Below are 25,057 nucleotides of genomic sequence, written 5' to 3' on the forward strand. Positions count from 1 at the left end.
GTACGTGCGCGTGTGTTTTATAAACCAGTGCTTGCATCGGCAGTGTTTGTTATTCAGTGCATTATTAACTTTAAATATCAGCAACATAATTAAAAATAGTTGACACGCCGCTGTTCTGATTTTTTGGTGCGTCTGTGCTAGAGATTATTGATGTGGGAAATATAAAATGTTTCCAAGTGCCCCCTGCAATGCGCTTGCTTCACGAATCCAATTATTTTTTTCTATGATATGCGAGTGGTCATGAAACGTAATTCGAGCCTACTGCCGAACGCGAATGACGTACAGTACTTGTTTTCTTTTGTTTCTCTCCACGCATCATTGTTGAATGCGCTGCAGGTAGGCTATGTGAGTCCACCAGTCCGTCCGTCGTTGACGGTGGATTCAATCATCTTCAATGAGAGGTGGTGAATTGACGTTTTATTTTGTAGTCTGCGTGGCGAACGAGGCGTGTGGCTCCAGCGGAAGTTGTTTTATTTGGTAGTGTGCGTGGCGGAAAAGGCGTATGGCTCCAGCGGAAGTTGTATAACAGTGCACGGCTGGCTGCAGAAGGCAAGAGAAGATTCTGTCCGTGGTGACAGAAGCTCCCTGAGCAATATCCAGGAAGAAATAAGCAGGCCGAATGATTTGTATACTGCTGGTTGCCGGCCACGGCACACTTTTACAGACTGAAATTAAGGTGAGGGATGTGTTCACTGCTGAAGATAATTAAACGTACCAGCCTACCAGGGCAAAGTCCACAGGGTCGATGTGGATGAGTCGCGACAAACTCTTGTGTCAGAACTCCGCTCATATCAAATCAAGCTGTTATTCCCATGCTGTATACCAACGAGTGAAATGTCAATATTAAAGTAATAAGTACACCCTGGCTTCTGGCAAACAAAGTATTTTGCATCATACCACGTATAATAAGAACGAGAAGATCTAACCAGAAACCAATATTTAATTTATATTTTATTTTTATATTACTATTATATTACTATTTCGCAATACTGTACATTAATTTAATAACCGATGCTCTAATTTTATTTCATGAAAATGGCAGCACGTCTTAACAGTCTTAACATTTTGCAGCATCAGAATATAGCTAGGTTTCATCATTATTCACAAACCTGTTGAAAACACTGGCAATAAGAGCTTGATCTCTTATACTCTGCTGCCACCTGATGGCCGTTTTTTGTAATAACCACCTTTGCTTTAAGCTACTTCTTCTGGTCAGAAGCTGCATCAAAGCCTTCTGTATCAAAAAGGGGCGGGGGGGGGTTATAAATATGTTGTTGTGAGTGAAGGACAAAGTATTAAAAATATATTTATTAATAATTCATTCAAACTCAAAAACGTACTTGTACATTTTGAGGTTTGAATCCAATTGTACATACTTTCAGGTCTGTATCAGAAATCTTAATGCAAACTTTAGGAGATCTATTTATATATTGACATTATGAGTTTCTATAACAAGTACTGTTATTATTCATCTCTCCTCAAGCAGAATGACGATACCGGCTTGTACAGTCACCTAATTGGGGTACCAAAGACCTTGCTTCCTGGCATTGGAGGAAGGAAGATTTTGGATTTTTGGTGGAAAACCGTCAACTTGTGAGTCTCAGTAACTGAAGAAGCTTTAAAGGGATACTTGACTTATTGAGCCATTTTCAGCAGTAAAAAGTTAATATTTTGTCCAGAGTGAATGTGATAACTTAATTATTTTTAATGTACAATTAATAACTTTAAAAACAAATTTTTCGACTTACTGTCGAAGATGATTACCTGTGCTGAGGAAATAGTTAACAACGATCTTGGCTCACCTGTTTTCTGGGTTTGGTCAGCAAACTGAGCCATGACTGGTCGTTAACTTTTTACTGCTGAAAATGGCTCAATGAGTCAAGTATCCCTTTAACATTGATAGTTTTCTCCATTCTTTGTCATGATGATGTTTACCTATTTTGCTAATTGTATGTCTGCTCTGTCCTCAGGCGTCAGTTATTCACAGAGGTGTATCTTGTCACTAATGCAGACAAGTGAGTGCAGAAGCCGTACTCCTCCTACTACTACTACTACTACTACTACTACTACTACGACAAGTACTCCTCCTACTACTACTACTATAACAAATACTCCTCCTCCTCCTCCTCCTACTACTACGACAAGTACTCATACTACTACTACTACTACTACTACTGCTACTACTACGACAAGTACTCATACTACAACTAGTAGTACTACAAGTACTCTTACTACTACTATTACTTCTACTATACTACAAGTACTACAACTACTACTACTACTACTACTACTACTACAAGTATTACAACATAAGTACTACTATTACTACTATACTACAAATACTACAACATAAGTACTACTACTACTACTACTACTACTACTACGACAAGTACTACTACTACTATAACAAGTACTACTACTACGACAAGTACTACTACTACTATGACAAGTACTACTACTACGACAAGTACTACTACTACTACGACAAGTACTACTACTACTACTACTAATACTAATACTACTTCTATTCCTACTACAAGTTTGATGTTTCCTCTGATTAGATATAAGCATTTTGAGCGCTGGGCCACAGCCAATGATTTCCCAGTGGAAAACATAATAAATGATGGCAGCACCACAGAGGAAGACTCGCTTGGCGCTGTGGCTGACCTGGAGCTTGTCATACGCAGTCGCAAGCTGCAAGACGACATCATTGTGGTAATAAGAATCTGTCGAAAATGAAACAAGTATCTGTGACATTTTCTGGCCTTGATTTCACTTCTGTGTAAGCAGATAGCTGGAGACATGTTGTGTGCAGACCAAAACATCGACATCACACAAGTGATCCGTTTCTTCCGGTCAAAGGTGAAAATCATTTTGTGTTAAGGCAATGACACGTTCGTTCAAAATCAAAACTGTACTTACTTTGTGTGTATGCTAAAGCCTGGAGAACTCATCATCTACTATGAGATGGAGGAAGGCGAGAAAAGCACTTCCAGGGGAATTGTGGAAGTCTGTCCTGATTCCCATAGGTGACAAGAAATATTCAGGAATTAAAATCAATCTCAAATGGAGACTGGGCTTGAAGTTAGTGTTGCCTTGTGATGCAGGATAACTCGTTTCTTGGAGAAACCCCGGAACGGGCTCACATCTTCTCGTCTGGCCACCGTGGTGTTCTACTGCATCCAGAAAGAGACTCTGCCCATCCTGTCTGACTTCATAAGTCAGAGGGAAGCCACAGACAAGTCCTTTGGAAGATTCTGGGTTCGTAAAAAGAAACATTGTGCTTTTTTAAAGAAGGCATCGCCAACATAGAATAAATCACACTTTGTTGCTCTCCCCCCACCTTCCACCCCAAAGTACAGTGGAGCCTCTGAAGGCAAGCACCATTTGTTGTGGGATGCAAATCAACCACCCATATCAGCCATAGGAAATAAATCATATAAAATAAGTTCCAGGGTCAAAGTGTTGCTATTGTAAAAGTAAATGTTCTTGAAAAGTTGTAAATAGCTGGCATACAAGTGTTAAAAAAAAAAAGAAAAGTTAACTGCTAAAAATAAATAAAGCTACTAACAGCCTTTAGGAAAGTGGAGCATTAAAAAAAAAGTTTTTTCCCAATCTCATTCAAATATAGTTGCAAGTTAATTTTTGTATAGTAAAAAAAAAAAAAGAAATAGGGATGGTTGATGGCTTTTTTTCCCAGACTGATACCAGTCCGACTCCTCAACTCTTGAGTAGTCACCGATGCATAAAATTTCCCCTAAAAATAATGACAGATAATTTTAAGAAAGACCTACATATCCTAATACAGCAGTTTTCCTTAAAATTGCATGAAATGAATGGCAATTTTCTATTCTTCTAATTTTTTATTTCTAGTTCCTGATTGTGACAGGGCCACATCAGTAGCTAGGGCTAAAAAAAAGAAAAAAATCGATCTTGAATCCATTTTCCTTTTCAAGCCCAATATCGATTCATAAAACCATAGATTGATTATTTAAATATCTAATTTTACTTCATAAATTCTGAAGAAAGTAGAATTTTAAATTCCAATTTTTTGTATCTTACTGTTTTCTTACTCTTTCTCTTTACTGTTGACATGAATGTAAAATTATTTTCTTAAATTTATGAAATACCTGACTTATTGCACTTTAAGACAATTCAGAATATTTTAGGTTTATATGTACAATTATTAAATTAGAATTATGAAAATATTTTCATCTCATCCTGGCTGATGTCAATGTTTGTGTAACACTTAACTGATTATAAAACATCTTACTCTCATTAATAACTAAATCATTTGACCAGTTGCTGCCTTCACAAAATGTACTTTGAAACCTTAAAGAATTTCCAAATTGTTGGATTTCAATGATAATCCACTTGTACTTTGGTAATGTTGGAAAAAGTTTTGTCATGGTCGAACAATCTTTTGTGATCCAAGCATTTTTTTCATAGGAGCGAGTCATCAACAAGAATCTTCTTGATGTGTTTGGAATGAAGCTTCCAACTGGTTTCCAGCTTATTGGACAAGTGGTATGTGTTTTGTTTTTACATGATAATTTTACTAGTTTCCAGTTGCATCATGCTTTGAGCATTTTTATGCCTCGCTTGTATGAGTTTGAGCAATAAGTGCTCCATATATTAAAGGGACATTCAGTGACATCTAGCACCATCTAGTGGTGAATAATTCATTAATTTAAGAGAACGACTGTTTATGTCAATAGTATGCAAACAAATATGTTGTATGACATAAATTTGTATTATTTTTTATAAGTTGGTGTTTGGGTCGATCGCTTACGTTCCACAGCTGGGGCCTGCAGGTGGTCATCACTAACTCTCGAGATTTGGGTCGTCGCTTTTACAAGCTTTTTTTTATTTTACTAGTTCTTCCCGCTATCCGCTCTTCTTAGCCACTCCAGCCTATGGCTCCGATTAACTCCCGCTAGCCGCTCTTGTTAGCTGCTTTGGCTAATTCAGGCTCACTCTTTCGGCATCACGACGACTGCTAAGTCGCCGTTGCTCGCTGAAATGCTTATTTGCTCACGCAAAATAAGAATTGGTGGTAGGCAGAGATGGCAAATCCAGGTCCAGAAAGTAAAAACCCTGCCACAGTTTGGCTTTAGCCCCTGATTCTAGTTAGCTCCCTAGCAGACAACTGAGTACCATGAGAGCTAGCTAGCTAGCACCTGAAACTAAAGACCCTGCCACAGTTTGGCTTTAGCCCCTGATGCAAGCTAGCTAGCTAGCTCGGTGGCAAAACCAAGTCCAGAAAGTAAAAACACTGTCACAGTTTGGCTTTAGCCCCTGGTGCTAGCTAGCTCCCTAGCAGGTAACCGAGTACCATGGGACTTGGTTTTGCCCCTGATGCAAACTGTGGCAGGGTCTTTAGTTTCAGGTGCTAGCTAGCTAGCTCCCATGGTACTCGGTTACCTGCTAGGGAGCTAGCTAGCTAGCACCTGAAACTAAAGACCCTGCCACAGTTTGCATCAGGGGCAAAACCAAGTCCAGAAAGTAAAAACCCTGTCACAGTTTGGCTTTCGCCCCTGATGCTAGCTAGCATCCTAGCTAGCCCCTGATGCTAGTTAGCTAGCTAGCTCCCTAGCAGGTAAACGAGCACCATGGGAGCTAGCCAGAGAGCTACCTAGCTAGCTCGGTGGCAAAACGTTTTTTTACTTTCGGTTTTGCCAACTCTGATGGTAGGCTTGCGAAATGTGGTCTCTCTTAGCCACTGTAGTGTGTGTGCTCATGCGTGCTTCTAAGGCTGTTCTTTGACCACTAGATGGCGCTAAGGACCACACATTAGGTCTTTAAGCATATATTTGCTCAGTAAAAGTGTCTTGCAGCGTATGAATTATTTATACATGTTGGATAATTTAGGAAGCAATTTGGTTTGTTATAATTTCATCAGAATCTCCAAAATATTGTCCACATAAAATATAACTGTCCTGATTAAATGTTCATTTACAGTCAAGCTTTACTGCTAATTTGTAAGTTCAACTGGATGTTGATTTTCTGGCATCTTATAAGGGAATTTGCATGTAAAAGTAACACCTGTATTTAAATGAGTGTCTCTTAACATCTCAGGGGCTGTCAGACTACACCAAGTGGCTAACTCGGTTCTCCACCAAGCAAAACAACAAAACCACCAGACCAATCACATTCCGGTCTTTTGCCAGGTTTGTGTAAAAACAGCAACAACGACCACAATTTAAGATTCCTATTGATTTATATTTAGATGTTTACCCCGCAACCAAGAGCATGTTATCATTGCAATGAATTGCCTGATAATGACAGGATTGGATTAATGGGAAATCCGTCTGACTGCTTTAACGGGAAAACCATCGCTATGACCATCACGAACTTCTGGGCCGAGGTCACCCTTGTGAAAAGCCAGACTTTGGTACAGCAATACACACCCATTGGCGCACCACCACCGAGAACAAGAATTAAGTAAGTTACTTTGATATTACAGGTTCTCGTTCCTCATCCCCTCAACGACCCCACAGAGTTTGGAAGCTTACAAGATTTGTTCAGTATTAGTAGGAAAGAAGGGTGTGTATGATAACACTAACATATTACCATAACAATATATTATTTTCTGTTATTGTAACGTGTCGTCTATTGTACGGTTCATCCCCTGCAGCTACTTTGGAGGCCTTCGGCTGCTGCAAGCAACCTGTAAGAAATTCTACCAGTTCTGCTGCAAACAAGGGTGAGATTTTATGGAAGCACTATATTGAATACTGTGGTGTCCAATCTATGGCCCATGGGCCATTTGTGGCCCACCATCCACTTTTAAGCGACCTTCGGCAAATACTAAAAATGACATTTGCTACTAGTAATTTTGTCATGCAAGTGAACTATTTACTATTAAATGAGTAACAACATTTCTCTTCACAACACTTTGATGAATAAAGATAATAAATTTTTGCAAGCAAAAACGGTTGCCTCCACTTTCTATCTCTATCACATTAATGATTCCCAAGTAACGGTTTTCAAAATGGTCATCTCATAAAATATTGCTCCAGTTTTGGTTCTGAAGATACAGATGGGATTTGACTGCTGTTCAGTGCAGCGGCAGTTATTTTCTGGTGGCTTACAGGGTCTCGACCACCCCAAAATCTTGTAAAATCCCAAACTGTTTACCTTATAGAAAGCTGTACAGGTAGCAGTAAAAAGAAAAAGAAAAAAAACGAGGTCTGTGCAATTAATGAAATTCAGTTAAAATTGCAATTATTATACTCAACAATTACAAAATCAGCATAATCGCCAAAAAAAAAAAGATTATTCATACAAATTTTTTAGTTGTTTAAATTGATACATTTGCACCCTTTTTAAATTTCAAAATAACAAATTTAATAAATTGTGTTTAATCCAAAAGGACCTTGCATAATTATAGTGTATTTTTGTTTTTTTGCGTTTAAACATTGTCTTTGTTTTGTACCCAAAAATAAATGACCGTCGTACTGCACAGTACACACACACACACACACACACACACCCCTATATATATATATATATATATATATATATATATATATATAAAAATTCAGTTTGGTCCAAAAGGAACTTACATAATTATAGTGCTTCTATTTTTTTAATTAATCTTAATATTTTTAAATGCTTAAAAATGTTCTTGTTTTGTACCAAAAAATACATTAATCTTTTGAATAATCGTGATTTCGATTATTACCAAAATAATCGTGATTATAATTTTTTCCCATAATTGAGCAGCCCTAACACTTACAAATAAACAATATGTAATTGCTTGATTGACTTATTTGGTGTGCTTGATCAATTAAAGTTGAAAAAAAATTAAAACTGGCCCTTGCATCCTTCAATTTTTCTGGCCCTCGGAGAAAAAAGTTTGGACACCAGGCTGTTCACATTTAAAGCAAGAATATTCATAATTTTTATCTTTGAAAAAATATCATCATTCACCAACTCACAACTAAGAGGACAGCTCGTCTTCAAGGGGACATATTAGCAGGGGCGGACAGGCCATCAGGAATGTCGGTCCATTTTCCGGTACCACTTGATAAATCGTAGTCAGCGCATGTCGCCGGCAATTTAGTAATTGACGTGTGTTTCACCACTGATGTGTCCCTTCCACGTTAATCTCCGCAGCATCGCATTGGCAAAGCAGAACTTCACACTCAAGTATGACACAAATATTCCACGACAAGTGGTGAGTGTCTATGTCATGTACTAATTGCCTCACAACCAAGAAAGTAAACAGAAAGAGGAACCTAAACGTCCTTGTTTGTCTTGTCTGTCTTCTTGTAGGGCCTCGCTGGGAGCAGGTTCATAATTTTATTTCCACGTGTCATCCCATTCAAATGGCGTAGGGCTGGGTTTAAAAAAGCGAAAAATCCATATTGAATCAAAACTATGAATCGATTGTTTTATAAATCTCTTTTCCCCATAAATTCTTAAGAAAATTTAATTTTAAAGGCCATTTTTTGTCCCTTACTCTTTTCTTGAAATGTACTGTTCATATGAATTTGAAAGTATTTTCTTACATTATGAAAGACCTGACTTATTGCACTTTAAGACAATTCAGGATATTTTTCAATAATATTTAAAAATATTGAATTAGAATATGAAATATTTTCATCGCCAGTCATGTCAATGTTTGTGTAACACTTACAGGATCTTTGTGCAGTTTGTCACTTTTTACTCGCGACTGCCATCTCTGGCCCAAAGCGTAACTGCAGCATTTGTGTCAGGCTCGTTCATGGTGCGCGTGCAAGTACGTGCACGATCTTAAAGCGACAGCCACAGTTAACAAACAAAGACATGACTTCATGTGAGGAAAGAAAAACTCCGCCCCTCCCCAAAGAAACTGTGGAGCGCACTCTACTAAAAAGGGAAGATAAAAGCTGGTAGGTGCAGTCAGAGTAAAACAGTCAAGGCTCTTTGTACTCATCTGGGCATTGGTGGAGCATGCATGATGTAGAAAAAGCTTTAATATTACCTTTTAAAATGGCACAATGCACCTTTAAGTGATTATAAAACGTCTTACTTTCATTAATAAACTAAATCATTTGACCAGTTACTCCCTCTGCAAAATTAATTTTGGAATTTAATAGTTGCGGAGTTAAGAAGAATTGATGTGCCATACTTAATTGATATTGGATTGAATTGAAGTGAATCAAAGCAAATCTGGAAAAATCTAAATTGAATCGAACTGAACTCTTGTGAATCGAAATTGAATTGATTGAGGAAATTAGAATCGATACCTAGCCCTACTATACATGTTTACATGCTCTTCAATGCAAGATGCTCAAGTTAATGCATGTTTTTCATTTTCATTTATATGACATATTTACCTGGTCTTGCAATATTCTGTGCAGCGCCATCGTCTCAGCTACTCTGAAGTGTCTCATGAAGTTTTACAACCTGACAGATAATGTAAGGAGGTCAAGTATTGACCTGACACTGCCTCACTGATACTTACTTCTTTATTGTTACCTCCTCCAAGTGCATAGTGTTGTCATTCCAAATGATTCAAGCCCATTGGAGATTTTATTTATGGTATTAATAAAATATAGGACTTTCGTTAAAATGGTTTGCATTCAACAGACAAGAACAAAATTAAAGTTTGTCTATTGAAAGACTGAACATTTTGCAATTAACTCATTCACTCCCAGCCATTTTCACTGAAGCAACCCCCTTCGCTCCCGGCTGTTTTACTGCATTTTGATTTTGCAAGGCCCACAGAATATTGTGTTATACTGTTATAAAAACATGGAGCAGACCAAAAGAAAGATTAGAGTCTCTTCTTTCATCAGGAAAAAAAAGTATATTTCTATCGGTTTATGTTTTGCAGCAATTAGCTACTATAGCTAAGTTTCATTATTCACAAATCTATTTAGAAATGTGAGTAAAATAGCTTCTTTTTTTTCAACATGGCGCTGGTTGATCTCTTATACTCTGCTGCCACCTAATGGCCGTTTTTTGTAATAACTACCATTGCTTTAAGCAACCTCTTCAGGTCAGAGGGTGCATCAAAGCCTTCTGTATTCTCTTACATAAAAAAAACATTTAAAAAAGTTTAAATATGTTTTTGGGGCCAAGCAATATTTAAAATATTTTTATACGTTTTTGGGAGCAAATGAGTTAAATGTAATTTATACTGGGGCCTGTATAATTTAGATTCCAACTACTATGCACACATAAGAAAACATGTTGGTACCCTTCTGTTAATGAAAGAAAAACATTATAAAAGAGAGAAAAATAAGAATCGTAATAATAAATGAAAACAAATGAAAATCTGGCGGGTGGGGGGAGCGGGGGGCTGTGGGCCGGTGGGGTGCCTGGTGGACCCGCCGTGCCCCATTGTGCTGCGTTGAGCTTGGGGCGCGGGCCGTGTTGGAATGGGGGGGGGGGGGGGGTGCGCTCCGGGCTCCTGGGTTTGCTATCCGGCCGGTGGCCACTGTGGCCCGGAGGTTGTGCTTGCTCTGTCCTGGCCGGGGTCGACGGCTCCCCTCTTTGGTGGAGGTTTTCATGCATGCCAGATCCACCACACCAGCATCTACCGAAATTCAAACACAATCTGCTTCTTCCTCTGGTCGTTGAATCGGTAGAGGCTGATGTCTTTGGATCTCACTCTGCTTCATCTATCCTTCCTTCCTTTCCTCAGTATTTCCTTTGGTCTCTTGAGGTCTCCCTAATTTGTTGGAATTTACACATTTCTGGGATTGGTGAAAGATTCTGGTTGGTAACCCGGTGGGTAGTAGGTAATGTCTGGTGGGTGCTGGATTTCGCTTTTCTTTCTTTTCTTTGATCCTTCCTCGGGTATCCTGACAACCTCACGACTCTAGCTAGATTCTGAAGTATTCGGTTTAGGTGAACGGTATGGGATTTTTTAATAGGTTTTAGGTGAATTAATGAGCACGCACACACCCGCACATGCACATACTCATGCACATACAAAAAAAGAAAAAGAGAGAGTGAGAGCAATGATGATGACATGTCGAATCGGTAAGATTACTGAATGAACAATACTGAACTCTCTCTCAAAAAAAAAAGTAAGTTATCTTTCAATGTACTTTATAAGCACATACCATTCAAATCTTATCATTCAACTAATAGCATTCAGCTTTTCAGCTTTTCCACGCAATTTCTGCAGAAATTGCACTTTGGGTTTGTTTGTTAAAATAATTCTGTTGAACCACAATTAAATTTTCATTTTCAATTTGCAATTCAAGTTTCATTGGTTAATTCTCTTTACATCTTGACTAGGATTGTTTTTCTTACCTAAGTTTTTTCTTTCTTTCATTAACAGAGATTTACCAACAACTTTGTCAACGTGTGTATGTATGTTTGTTACCACTGTATCTGGAATTTTTTTTTGACTAATTGCAAGAATAATAGTGAAAATCAAAAAACTCAACTGCACTTGGTGGGAGTCACAAATAACATTCAAAACACCTTTCATTTTGAACTCTCATGTTAAGATGATTTGATATTAAACATTGGCAAACTGTTTTGTTTACTTACATACCAGGACCTCCCAAAGCCAGTCCGAGCCAACTTCATTCTTAATGTGGAAACTGATGAACTCTTGATTACCGCAGGCCTTCAAGATAGAGTTGCACAGGTAAGTAACCACACGTAAACAGGGCTGGACTGGCAATCTGGCGTACCGGGAAAATGCCCGGTGGTTCGACAGTCATCATGGAGCCAAACGATGCTGTTAAAAGAATATATTCATTCTTTTTTACTTATTTTCCAAGAGCCCGAGCCCCATCTTAGAGGGTGCGACCCACTGTTTCACCTTTGCTATTGGCAGTTGTCTGTACAAGTCAGGTTTTGCTACGTATGCATTTTACAGACAGGAAAGCACAAACTGGACCATCACGCACATATATTAAAACCTTTATGGCGAAATATTTACAGCTGTATTCCATAATATTCCTAAGCCTAACCACGCATACAGTATCGACATGTTATGAGTATGCTGCAGCCGCAATACCAAAACCCTACTCTATTTTAATTACAATAGTGTAGTATCACAGACAGAGAGGTCGTCACAGTACAATGTTCCACTCTTAAAACCAGACTCTGTAGTAACCAACTCCTGGCAGCAATTATGAAATCACTGCTCCTGTGTTTAGTAAATGTACCTACAGTGGAACTTCGGAGTTTGAACGTCTCGGAACTCGTACAATTCGGACTTCAACCAAAAAATCGGAGTAAAAAATGCCTCGGAGTTTGAACTGGTGTGGGGCCGAAAACTTTTACCTCCAAAATAGTCCATTTTCACGAGACCCCAAAAATGGCTTGTTTGTTTAACCATTTGCATTGCATCATCAAAAAGAGTAAGCCATTTTCAACATTTACCATTGGTAAATAGTTTATAAGATTTTTGAAAAAAGATTGAAAAATCAACCAATTGTGACTTAAGAGCAATCGGTCCAAAGCCAGCGATATACAGTATGGTATACACTTTTGCAGCTAAAAACACATCAAACGATTTACTAAAAGATCTTGGAGTGTGTTTGTGTTTATTTTTGGTCAATCCATCTAAAAGATAATGCGACATCAGAGGGCACTAATGTTGAATTGGAGGGCTCACAATCCCTGTAATAGTTCAAAGCTATTTGATGAGGTTGAGATCAAGACACTCTTGCCACACCAAACCCTCCAACCGATCCTTTTTATGGCGTGTACTTTGTGCAAATGGTCGCAGTCATGCTGATATAGAATCTATCAGCTCCCACAAAGTTAGAAACATGGAATTATCTCAAGAAGATCTTAGAGGTCTCGCACTCCACCTTCAACCCTTAAATTATTTATTGATTAAGAGCTGTGTGTCACCACTTTTGTAATGTAATGGTGTACCTGTTTGTCATTACTCCTATGTACGCAAGCAGTAGCAGGAAAATATGATTTATCGTGCAGGTCTACGAAGGTTTAGTCTACATGGACTTCAGCAAGAAGCTCATGGAAGAGCAGGATTACGGTATTCACACCACTGTACAGGATGTATAAATAGATATCAAAGTACAAACAGGTTTATCGTTTAAATGGACTTCATATGTGTGGTCTTTTAGGAAACTACATCTCTTTAGATATGAGTGACTTGCCTCCATTCTGGTTGGCCTACCTGAGTGACCCCAGTGACTCTGGACGCATTCATAACAACGTACGGCAACGCTGGCTAAGTGGTAGGCTGATATATCCTTTTTCAGGCTTCTTCTTCTTCTTCTTCTTTTTAAATGCAGTATAGTGATTCCTACCTCCAATTGCGTGGGTTGTGTTTCAGACCACCCCTACAATAAGTGAAATCCGTGATATAGAAATACTCTCCCCTATATAAAAGCTCTCTAGGCATGTTTTTATAGCATTTTCACCACTTAGATTTTCAAAATGTCTTTAAACACACTTGTAAAACAATACAAACACATTTAATACATATATTGAGAGAGAGCAAGAGCACTAAATAACACAAATATTGTACAAACATTGTAGTGTGGTTTACAGTCAACTGTGGCTGTTTACAGTAAACAAATATTTTTTTGTCAACTAACAATCTGAACTCATTCACTCCCAGCCATTTTCACGAAAGCAACCCCCTTCGCTCCCGGCTGTTTTACTGGATTTTGACAGATTTTGCAAGGCCCAGAGAGTATTGTGTTCCAGCCTATAAAAACTTGGAACCTACCAAAAGAAAGACTAGAGTCTCTTCTTTCATCAGGATGATCTCTTATACTCTACTGCCACCTGCTGACCATTGTAATAACTACCATTGCTTTCTACAGTCCAGAGGCTGCATTAAAGCCTCTGTATGCTCTAGCATAAAAAACATTTGAAAAAAACAACCCTGTATAAATATGTTTTTGGTACCATGGTAATATTTAAAATAGAGCGTATTTATACGTTTTTTGGAGCAAATTAGTTAATTTATCATCTCATAATATACACCAATAATCACGCCCAAAGATGTACATATAAAATGAACCCACAGCCGTTGCTTTCTATAGGCATAAAAAGCAGGAATACTGCTGAGGGGCAAGTTTCAATGCCGAGTTATCGGTATTGGTGCCAATACCAGTATTGGCTGCCCTCTTGTGGCTTTTTTATGATCAGGAACTAGAAATTAGAAGAATAAAAAATTGCCATTAATTTCGTCCAATTTTAAGGAAAATGCTACATTTGGATATACTGTAGCTCTTTATTTAAAACTACCCGTCATTGTTTTTTGGGGGGAATTTTATGTACTAGTGGTGTCAGTATTTGGTATTGTCTCAGTGACTATATTCAAGAGTTGAGAACCCGTCTGGTACAGAACATCCTTAATTACAGCAGATGACATTCAATATTTTTTCTCCAAAAACTAGGCTGTGCTGCAATACTTCAGTTTTGTTCATTTTCTTTCAAATGTACACAGTCTCAAACTGAATCAGCGCTTACGTGTGGTCAATGGTAGAATTGCACCCAATATAAACAAGAGTTACCCAAAATAGATTTAAATGAACAACAAAAATAATTTAAATCCGCTGCACACGTATTATAGTAACATGTAAAACTCCAAAAGTCAGAAAACTGGAATCAGTCATCATAAGATCAGTCGTTACCTGAAAAAGGTACACAATGTTTCATGTAGTTTTATAATCCATATTTTATATTGTATAGCTTAGGGCTGGTCAAAAAATCAAATTCATTCTATTACTTTGTCATTTTAAAAATCAAATAATTTAAAATGAGCTAAATTGAGGTAAACTCTTGTGTTCTTCTGGATTATTCAAAGTTGATGTTCTTGTGTTAGTAAATAAATAATAAATAAATGTTTGTTGGGTTTATTACTTTGATTAAAATGGATTAAAATCGTAATTTTCCAGAATGTTGGGGGGGAAAATATTTATGGGCCATTTCGCCCGACGCCTAGTATAGATATTTCTTTACAGTTGTCTTAACGTGAATAGTGGTTGCCTATTGTTTCGATATTTAGCATGAGTTGTCTTTCTTCAGGGGAGCCTCTTGTGGTCAAAGCCATGGAGACGTTTGCCCAATTTACTGATCAAGCCAGGTATATCAAGTCACCAAGTCATGCTTTTAATGCATTTTTTTTTCTTTTGCCTAGATGACTCTTTTCAGAAATCATATGACATAATTTATTTAAAGATTAAAAGAAAAAAATTAACAAGACTATGATTTCACCTTAACAAGTGGATAAAAGAAACGTTTCATCTGTTCTCTCAGGGTGGCTCTAATGGAAAAAGACTGGAACCGTCTCGCGGAGCTAATGGACCGCAACTTTGAGCTAAGGAGGTAAACCGTCTAGTCTGTTGCATTAGTAGGATTGGAAAACCTTTTGTAATACACAATATTTTCCACATACTAAAATCGTTTTTAAATGTGTAAAAGACATGTCTGTGACATGAATTCGTCAAAATTGACTTTGGATCTAATATTTTTGCTGTCCCAAAATCAGCTAAAAAACGCTTTGTTCAAAACAGCCTGTTTTAGGGGTGTGTCACTTTTATGTAAATAGCGAAACCAGGCCATGCCCAGGCCATACCCTTCTCTCTAAGGGGCTGTGATTTCGGTCATGGTAGCCATGTGCTAATGTTGTGAATGGAAACGACTCGGCCAAGGCGAGCAGAAGCAGTGTGGTACAACCGTACCAATTTGAGCCAGACAGACATGTCTTTTACACATTTGTGAACTATTTTAATATGTGGAAAAGTGGCATCACGTTTTACCGTAAGAAAAATTTGCATAACGTTACTACAGAGACTGTTTTAGCGTTAGTTTGCGATTGTCTAGGCAGTGGTTATTTTGCCATAACCGGCAACTCTTCTGCGAGCGTTATTTTGCCATGAATGTCTCTGATTTGCCGTGAATGATTGTAGACATTTACAAGCGGTTATGAATAACACAAATGTGCACATTTAGGCCACTGCGCGGTCGCAACGTGCAATCCGTCTCGTCAAGACCACTTAGCGGCCGGTTAGCATCACAAAGTCACGTCAACTAGGTGGTGAGTTGCCAGTCACGGCAAAATAATCACCGCGGATTGTTTCTTGGCAAAACAATACGCAACCGCTTCAGTATTATCCAACCACTGCTTGATCATATCTGAGCTCTTGTAACCAAACAACCTCCACACGACAAATGTAGATCCTACTTTAGGCACAAAAAATACACCGGTAATATGGTGCAAGGTATGATATGGCACATCTTTAATTGAAAGGATAGGAAGAATGGGTAAATCAAAATAAAATGTTAAACTTAGATTTCTTTCACGTTTGCAGTCGTGTCATACACAGCTTTCATTAATAAAACAGTCCTTCAAGAAATGCTGTCGGCACACGTCCTTCAAAAATAAAATGTATCCACTGTCTTCTCAAAGACTCGGACGTCGGAAGTGGAAAAGCACTGGGATGCTCATTTCACAGCTTCTCGAATTTCATTGGGCGTGACAAACCTTTACCACAGGCGGTGCCACTAACCCGAGGGGGCTGGGTCGAGTGCACTTCCGTGTCTTGTTGACCTCACCAAGTCACGGAAGTTTAATCTGCTCGTTTGAAGCACACGTTTTAGAAAGGAAGAGAAAGCTAAAGAAGTCGTGGACTGACTTTTTTCATACCTGGTTGGATTGTAGACAGGCCGAGGGTGCATATTAATGATTGAAAACCCCACTAAAGTGCATTTTCATACCCTGTATTTTCTTAAGGCTAGATATTTCTACTCAAAGTTTCAGTGGGAAAAACAGCTTTCAAAATCAAGAGGGAAAAACCTTTACCTTAATTTGACAAATAAAACTGCTAAAAGGACGAGACTAATTAACGTTGATACAACACACATTTAAGAGAGTTTTTTTCTTCAGTAGCTAGGTTAATAAGCTAAAATTTAATCATGGGAAAAGAAAAACCTCCCTTGAGCTGTCACCTTATCGTGGTGAAGGGGTTTCCCAATGATTTGGGAGTATTGGGGTGCCGAACCCCCTGGTACAGGTTGTTCGGTCCTTATACGACCATTGTCAGCGTTTGGTCCGTATTGCCGGCAGTAAGTCGGATTGGTTTCCAGTGAAGGTTGGATTCCGCAAAGGCTGTGCTTTGTCACCAATTCTGTTCATAACCTTAATGGACAGAATTGCAAGGCGCAGCCAAAATGTTGATAGGTTCTGGTTTGGTGGCCTCATTGTTACATCTTTGCAGATGATGTGGTACTGTTGGATTCATCAAGCCACGATCTCCAAATCTCAGTTGGAAAAGGGTGGAGTGCCCTTTCCAGGTTGGGGATGAGCTTCTGCCTAAAGTGGAGGAGTTCAAGTATCTTGGTGTCTTCTGCATGAGTGAGGGGAGGATGGAGAGAGGGATTGACAGGCGGTTGAGTGCAGCACCTGCAGTGGTGCAGACTCTCTGTTGGTCTGTTGTGGTGAAGAAGGAGCTGAGCTGATAGGCAAAGCTCTTGATTTATTGGTAGAGCTACAGTATATTTGGATCTTCACTATGGTCACAAGCTGTGGGGCTCTCCCTTCGAGATAGGGTGAGAAGCTCGGACATCCAGAAGGCCCTCAGAGTTGAGCCTTTGCTCCGCTTTATTGAGAGGCGCCAGATGAGGTGGTTTGGGCATCCCACTGGGATGTGTCCTGGACGCCTCTCTTATGAGGCGTTCCGGGCATGTTCCACGAAGAGGAGGCCCCGGGGACAAACAGGACACGTTGGAGACACTATGTCTCCTGGCTGGTCTGGGAACATCTTGTGATTTTCCTGGAAGAGGTGGACCAAGTGGCTGGGGAAAGGCAAATCGGCCCGACCCCAGAGAAGGAAGGAAGAAAGGAAGGAAGGAAGGTGTAGAGCCACATAGTGACAAGCATGTTTAGACTAAACGGCAAAAACAAAACCTTCTCCAGGTCCGTGTACTCTGATGAGTCCCTTGGTCCCGGCAACCTCAAGATGGTGGCGTTAGCGAAGCAGGTAGGCACTGTATAAGTTCATATTTTATTCAACAACATTCAGTTTCACATTTGTGTCTTTCTTATGCTCTGTTGTTCTTGCAGTTTGGCTCAGCTGTGAAGTTACCTGGCAGCGGAGGGGCAGTGGTGGGATTGTGTCTAGACCCGGAAAAACTAGTAAGATTACGTCTCAGAATATTTCCAATTGCCATTGCCTTTATTGAGGGCAGTGGTGCTCAAACTTTTTACATCAAGTACCGCCTGTAGGACCCTGAAATATATGAATTTTCTGAAAATGTAATAACACCTGAAAATGTAATGCAATTTGTACTTTGTCAAAAATGTGGTATTAAATGTTTCAGAGTTTATTTTAATTCCCAAAAATGTATTTTTAACACTGACTGATTTAAATGGAGGTCTGTGTTGGAGTTATTTGACACAGTTGATTGATTTAGTGTTAAACCAACTCTGCAGAGAGTTAATCAAATTAAGGTCCACCCACTTGATTAGAACTGTTCTGCCACAAATACTTCTGGATATGATATATTTAATATAATATTTTAATTAGGTATTATATTATCGCTATTTTATTTATTTATTACAATATCAGTCAGGATATTTGACCACATTATTGGTAAAATGTTCAGGTGTTATTATTACATTTACAGGAAATTATTATATTATAGGGTGCTACACTGCCCTCAGAAATGTTTAGCTCTCTAAGTGCCGCCATAATGACCAACATTAACATAGTTTTAAGGTACAGAAGGTGAGGTTTTAGTCATAAAAATCACATGTATTGCACCTAAGTTAAATACAATTGAACTGTACTTGAAAAATTTACTTTACTTGAAAAGTTGAAACCAAAAAAAGGTACTGTACTAGATTTCATGTTTTTAAATGTAAATTTTAACTGTATTTAATTCAGTGATGCTTTTGCATGATATAAACCACATCATTTTGAACATGAAAAAAATGTTTGGAGTCAACTTTATCAACTCTTTGTCAACTTTACTTACTGTTGTATGACTGAGTAGGTTAAAACACCTCAAGCTCAACCATGCGCCACAAAGTCTGGGAAGCTTGTCTCTAACACTTCAGTTGAACTTGCTCAAGGGTCACTGTCACTCCCTTTCCTCTTTTTCACATCATATCTGTCACTCTGTGAATAACTGCTGTTCATTCTAGTGTGTGCAACAGCTCTTTTCTCTAAGTCAGTTGGGATCAAAAGTGGCAAATCCGCTTCCAGAAAATCCCTGCCACAGTTTGGCTTTAGCCGCAGGTGCTAGCTAGCTAGCTCCCATAAGTGCTCATTTACCTGCTAGGGAGCTAGAGCTAGCATCAATGGCTAAAGCCAAACTGTGGCAGGGTTTTTACTTTCTGGACCTGTATTTGCCACCTGTGCTTGGGATATCTTCAAATCCCCCCATTACTTTAAATATGTGATAAAAGGGATGTTGGTGAAGATTAACAAAGCTTGAATTCACGTAGCTTCCTAGTAAGTGCAACAGCTACTAGAGGTGGGCGTTTGACTATATTTTGCCGTTCCGTTATTCGTAAGCGCCCTGGGTACACATCTGTCATCGTCCGTCTGACAATTTTCCATCCTCATTTTGTCATACTATTTTAACCACGCGTCCATCATCGCTTTCGTCGACACTATTTTACGACCAGGTGTCCAGACACTCACGACGAAATGCCCACCTCTTCTATTCAGTAATCGAATAAGCAAGTAGATTATTATACCGTCGCTGTATTCAGTAGTTAAATAACAAAACACAATCTAAACAATTCACATTCTCACGAAACACACCATTTAACTAGTTAAACTAGTAGTTTAACATACTAAACTAGCACAAACTGTTGTGATATCATACATGTATGCTATAATGTAGTCGTGGCCAAATGTTTTGAGAATAACACAAATATAAATTTTCACCAAATCTACTGCCAAATTTTTGATGATGGCAATTTGAATGTACTCCAGAATGTTATACACAGTGATCAGATGAATTGAAATTATTTTTCAAGTCCATATTTGCCATTTATCCGCTCATCAAGAACTTCAAGGAGAGAGGTTCAATTGCTGTGAAGAAGGCTTCAGGGTGCACAGGGAAGTCCAGCAAATGCCAGGACCGTTTCCTGAAGTGGATCCACAAGGCAAAAGTGATAACAACGTGGGTCAGAGAGAACAACATCAACATTTTAGGTCCTTGGCCAAGAAACTCCCCAAACCTTAATCCCATTGAGAACTTGTGGTCAATCCTCAAGAGGCGGGTGGGCAAACAAAAACTGACAAATTCCAAGCATTGATTATGCAAGAATGGGCTGCCATGAGTCAGGATGTGGCCCAGAAGTTAATTGACAGCATGCCAGGGCGAATTGCAGAGGTCTTAAAAAAAAAAGGGGCGACACTGCAAATATTGACACTTTGCATAAATTTCATTTAATTGTCAATAAAAGCCTTTGACACTTGTGAAATTATTGTAATTATATTTCCGTTTATCATAGTAACATCGAACAAAAATATCTAAAAACACAGAAGCAGCAAAGTTTGTGAAAACCAATACTTTTTGTCATTCTCAAAACTTTTGGCCATGACTGTACAATAAACACTTGTTATGGACATTCTAATTGATCTCACCTTTTGGCATCTACACACAATAAGAAACGTGGGAATACAAGCAATCTGTAGCTGTGAATTTTAATGGCACGAGCGACCGCTAGCTGCTCGAGAGAAGCAAAGGAAAACAACTATCTGAGACTCGAGGTGCATTCAATTCAGTAACTGCTCACAGTGTAGGGAATTTCAAACATAAACACTCGACAGAAAACCCAATCAATGAATCGAACAACAACTACTACTAGTATGTGTTGCTGCTCTGTGTTTGTTGAAGTCGCAGTTGTTTGGAAGTTTTTAATTACCGTAAGTATGCTAATTTCCATTGCCATGCCTGTGGTGTTTCATATTATATGTTAGCTTAAGCTAGTGGACCTTCATTCAGAGGGGGCAAATCCAGGTAAGAAAGTATAAAAACACTGCCACAGTTTGACTTTAGCCATTAATGCTAGCTGGCTAGCTAGCTAGCTAGCTAGCTCCCTAGCAGGTAAGCGAGCAACTATGGGAGCTAGCTAGCTAGCACCTGGGGCTAAAGCCAAACTGTGGCAGTGTTTTTACTTTCTGGACCTGGATTTGCCACCTCTGCCTTCATTATATGAATAATATGGATTGGTTGAACATTTGGTGTTTAAATGTATTGTTAAACTTTTGTTCTATGTCAGTACTACACTACAGTAAACTTCAACTAGGAGTGACAGATAAACAGTATAACGCCAGTATGCTTTGCCTCTCATTTGGAGAACTGCAAACAAGAGAACAGGGACTTGAGACTATTTTAAAATTAGTTTTTTAATAAGTTTTAACTTATTTAATGCGTTTGCTAGATGTAAAAAGGTAGTTCTTATGGTTTTTACAAAGGTTTTATTACACTGTAGTCTATACATCAGAGATTTTCACAGACTCTGGTCTGGTCTGGAATATATTGTCATAAACAAGGATTCACTGTATATCATTAAAATTATCTTTTATGTTACATAGCTCCTGTACATACTCAGAAACTGCTAATATATTACATCATACTTGCTACAGTGTGTACCACAAAGTTTACATGAGTCTTGCTATTCCTATGCAGGTACTTACTAGTAGCATACATAGCATATCATCAACATTTGGAAGAATCCCACCAGGATACACACTATGTTCAGTTGCCAAATTTGCATTTGTATTTGTGTAAACTTAACATGTTTATACTAAGAATCAAGTTGGTACAGCTCGCTTACTAGTCAGCAGTAAAACCAGCGATATCTACTTGTCTGATGTAACTTTTGTCTTTCCCATCAGGAGCAGTTGAGAGAAGCTTTCCAAGAGGCCGGCTGTGTCTTCTGCGTCATCACTCCATACAATCCATCTGTCAACACTGTCACCAGTCAAACCGTGTGTGTCTCCCCAGGAATCAAGCCAGCCTGCTCAAAGCCAACAAAGGCGACCGGAGAAATATCAACAAACGTAAATGCAAATATGTAAATAGGTACAAGTTGGTGCTAATATGTCATACGCAATGCCTTGAAAAAGTACTTGATTCATACCCCTTGGACTTTGTCACATTTTAGCACCTTACATTACCACAAACGGCAATGTTTATATATATATATATATATATATATATATATATATATATATATATATATATATATATATATATATATATATATATATGTATATATATATATATATATATATATGTATATGTATGTATGTATATATATGTATGTATATATATATGTATGTATATGTATATATGTATGTATATGTGTGTATATGTATGTATATGTGTGTATATATATGTATATATATGTATATATAAATATGTGTGTATATATATGTATATATATATATGTGTGTATGTATATGTATATATATGTATATACATAATTAATTCTTCATGAGTTAACTCACGATTAATCCAAAAATTTATATCTGTTCTAAATGTACAATAAAATAATTCTAGGTTTTCATACTCTTGTTAACAAAAGTGGAAAAAAATGTTAAACTAATAAAAAAATTAGTTAAAATTATTTTTTTAGGTCTATAACCAGATTCTGCCATCTAAGCTGTGAATTTCTGCAGCTCCACCAGACCAGGACCTCTTGGCTGCCAGTATTGTCCTTGTTCGGTCTATCTTGGTATATTGGGATTGAACAGTGCTCCTTGAGATGTACTAAAGTTTTTTCTTTTTAAATAATCTAAGCATGCGTTATACTTCTCAACAACTTTGTCCCCGATCCGTCTGGTGAATTCCTTGGATTTCGTGATGCTGATGTTCACCAGTGTTCTCTGACAAACCGCTGAGACCTCCACCGAACAGGTGTATTTGTAATGATAGTAAATTGCACACAACTCGATTTACTAATTGGTGGCTTCTGAAGGCAATTGATTACAATGGATTTGTAATGTGTCTGGCTGGCTTTAGGACTCAGAGGCAGACACTGACATCAAAGTAACAAACAAACTTTATGAACCAAAGTGACAAACAAAACAAAGTAGCAGAAATAAAACAAAACAAATGGCCAAGCGTGGAAGCAACAGCGTAGAGGCTAAAATAGAAGAACAAAGGAGAAAACAGTCCAAACATAAAGCGCTGGGAGAACCCAGGAAAAATCTTCTACAAAATAGCAGAGTAACGTACAGAATGTGGAGCAAAATCAAAGTTCAACCCAGGAAATTAACAAACAATCGAAACATGGGACTATGAAATAACTTATAATATAATATAATAATTTCAGGCACAGTGGTCAACCAGTGGAAGTCAGACCAGAGGGTGATTGCTGATGAAAAGCCCAGCACGCCTGACCACGTCCAGCCCTGGCAAGTGAAAACAAAAACAAAGAACAGAGGAAAGCGCACGGAACAGAACTGTGATGATTTCAAACCAAAAAAATAATGCTCAACAGGATTGTATTTAGGGTTAGCAGAGTGATGGGGGGTGAATACAAATGTACACAACACTTCAGATTTATAGTCATTTCAAATTTTTAATCTTGTATATCATTTTTGTTTCACTTCACAATTATGTGCCACATTTGGTTGGTTTGGTGGCATATTAGGGCCACGTATAAATAAGTATTTTTTTAGAGGGTGGGGGCAATATTCTGAGAAAAGAAAATTGCAAATTAAGATGTTTGTGCCAATACTTTTCGGTCGGGTTTTCAAATAAGGAGATAGTAATGGCTTAAACCATATCATGTTAAGCATTCACACTTTGAATGGTTGGGTGCTGCCACCTACAAAGACGCCTCTTTGTGAAGGTCCACACCCTGAGGATCAAGCATTTCAGTTAATTTGTTGAAATAAATATTTACTTGTACATCTATGTTTCTAGAATTATTATGTACACATTCATACATTAAAAAATTTTTTTGTACAAGTAGCTAATGTGTCAAATCTGCTACTCTCCGTCATTCACTTGCATTTACCTAAAGTATGCTAGCTTCTGATTGGTTAGTGTTAGTCAGCTGATAGGGGATCAGGAAGTGTTGTCGCTCTAGCTGCTGTGTATGATGAGTAAAGTTTAAATTAAGAATGAATCTCCATCCTGCCTTTTTATTTTATAAACAGTGCCCCATTAACCACCAACGAATCCTCACATTAGTTTATAGCTACGCTACGTTCCTGAGGTTTTTGTCTCGCAAATTTGTGAGTTTTTCTCGAAGTTTTACCCCTACTCTGAAATATATATATATATATATATATATATATATATGTGTGTGGCCCTAATATGCCGTCGTAGGTTTATCACATGAAATCCTAAAAAATACTTTATATAGTAGATAAGCAATATTATCAATATTACATTGCCACATAATTGTTTTCATTCTGTTATGGAGCTCAGCAGGGGCGTCACTAGGTTACATGGAGAGGGGTCACAATACTGTAAAAGTTTAAAGTCACCAATAGATTTGAAGTGTTATTTCAGTCTATTTTTCAATACGGTACATAAACACAGGAAATATGTTTTACAAATTTAACCACAAAATAATCACACACTATATACCGTGTAAGTAAAAACTGTATGCAAAAAAGGTTACTGTTGTCGTCGTCAGAGCCAAGTCTATCAATTTTCAATTGACAACAAATTACAGATAAAAGTTTACTTTTGAAGAGTTAACGAGGTAATCAAAATATAATTAATAGCTGCAGGTTAAAAACAATGCTTTTCCCCATGCCTATGATTGAAGTCTTTCAAAAAAAAAAAATAATTCAAACTTGTTTTTCTTGCACTGTAAGGGTGTGTTTTTATTAGTTGTAATTTTTCAAATTTAAAAGTTTATGTTTGTACTGTCTTTAAATCTTCGGGGGATTGGCTTTTACATATTCTGCATTTAATTATTTCAATTTGAATTAATATACCTTGTGTATGATACCATATAGCTGCCATAACGAAGTGTTAAATATCTCCATTTGTGTTCATTACTCTCCTTTTTTTTTTTTTTTTAGTTAAATAGGTCTTTAATGATGCACCTTGGCTCAAATGTTTCATAGACATACAGTAATATTAAATCCATATAGAGTTTTATGTGATTTCTGGACTGTCT

General features: G+C 37.9%; 1 protein-coding gene across 4 annotated transcripts; it reads left to right on the forward strand.

Moving 5' to 3' along the window:
* Positions 1-491: 491 nt before the first annotated feature.
* gkup (glucuronokinase with putative uridyl pyrophosphorylase) lies at positions 492-24,950 on the forward strand. Of its 4 annotated transcripts, none has more exons than XM_086081233.1 (25): positions 492-676; positions 1,484-1,593; positions 1,971-2,015; positions 2,562-2,715; positions 2,791-2,862; positions 2,941-3,029; positions 3,108-3,261; positions 4,450-4,527; positions 6,079-6,170; positions 6,289-6,394; positions 6,467-6,546; positions 6,638-6,706; positions 8,122-8,182; positions 8,281-8,297; positions 8,724-8,879; positions 9,351-9,408; positions 11,507-11,599; positions 12,904-12,964; positions 13,056-13,169; positions 14,974-15,031; positions 15,205-15,273; positions 17,864-17,927; positions 18,011-18,082; positions 21,807-21,971; positions 23,249-24,950. In XM_086081233.1, the coding sequence occupies exons 1-25, from the start codon at positions 620-622 to the stop codon at positions 23,285-23,287; spliced, it is 2,133 nt and encodes a 710-aa protein (XP_085937359.1). In that variant the 5' UTR covers positions 492-619; the 3' UTR covers positions 23,288-24,950. The 4 variants fall into 4 exon arrangements, with proteins under 4 accessions (XP_085937359.1, XP_085937361.1, XP_085937360.1 ...); XM_086081234.1 differs by having other exon boundaries at positions 493-676; positions 1,487-1,593; positions 23,249-24,947; XM_086081235.1 differs by lacking the exon at positions 8,724-8,879 and having other exon boundaries at positions 23,249-24,948.
* The last annotated feature ends 107 nt before the right edge of the window (positions 24,951-25,057 follow it).

The sequence above is a fragment of the Leptonotus elevatus genome, chromosome 7 (assembly GCF_054856555.1).
Source record: "Leptonotus elevatus isolate MCC_2025b chromosome 7, RoL_Lele_1.0, whole genome shotgun sequence".
NCBI lineage: Eukaryota > Metazoa > Chordata > Actinopteri > Syngnathiformes > Syngnathidae > Leptonotus > Leptonotus elevatus.

What these genes read in the sequence shown, in the direction of transcription:
- gkup (XM_086081233.1), top strand. Translation starts at nt 620, where the DNA reads ATGATTTGTATACTGCTGGTTGCCGGCCACGGCACACTTTTACAGACT. An exon ending in TTTTACAGACTGAAATTAAG is followed by an intron (nt 677 to 1,483) that starts GTGAGGGATGTG and finishes TCTCTCCTCAAG; the next exon opens with CAGAATGACGATACCGGCTT. An exon ending in TCCAGCTTATTGGACAAGTG is followed by an intron (nt 4,528 to 6,078) that starts GTATGTGTTTTG and finishes TTAACATCTCAG; the next exon opens with GGGCTGTCAGACTACACCAA.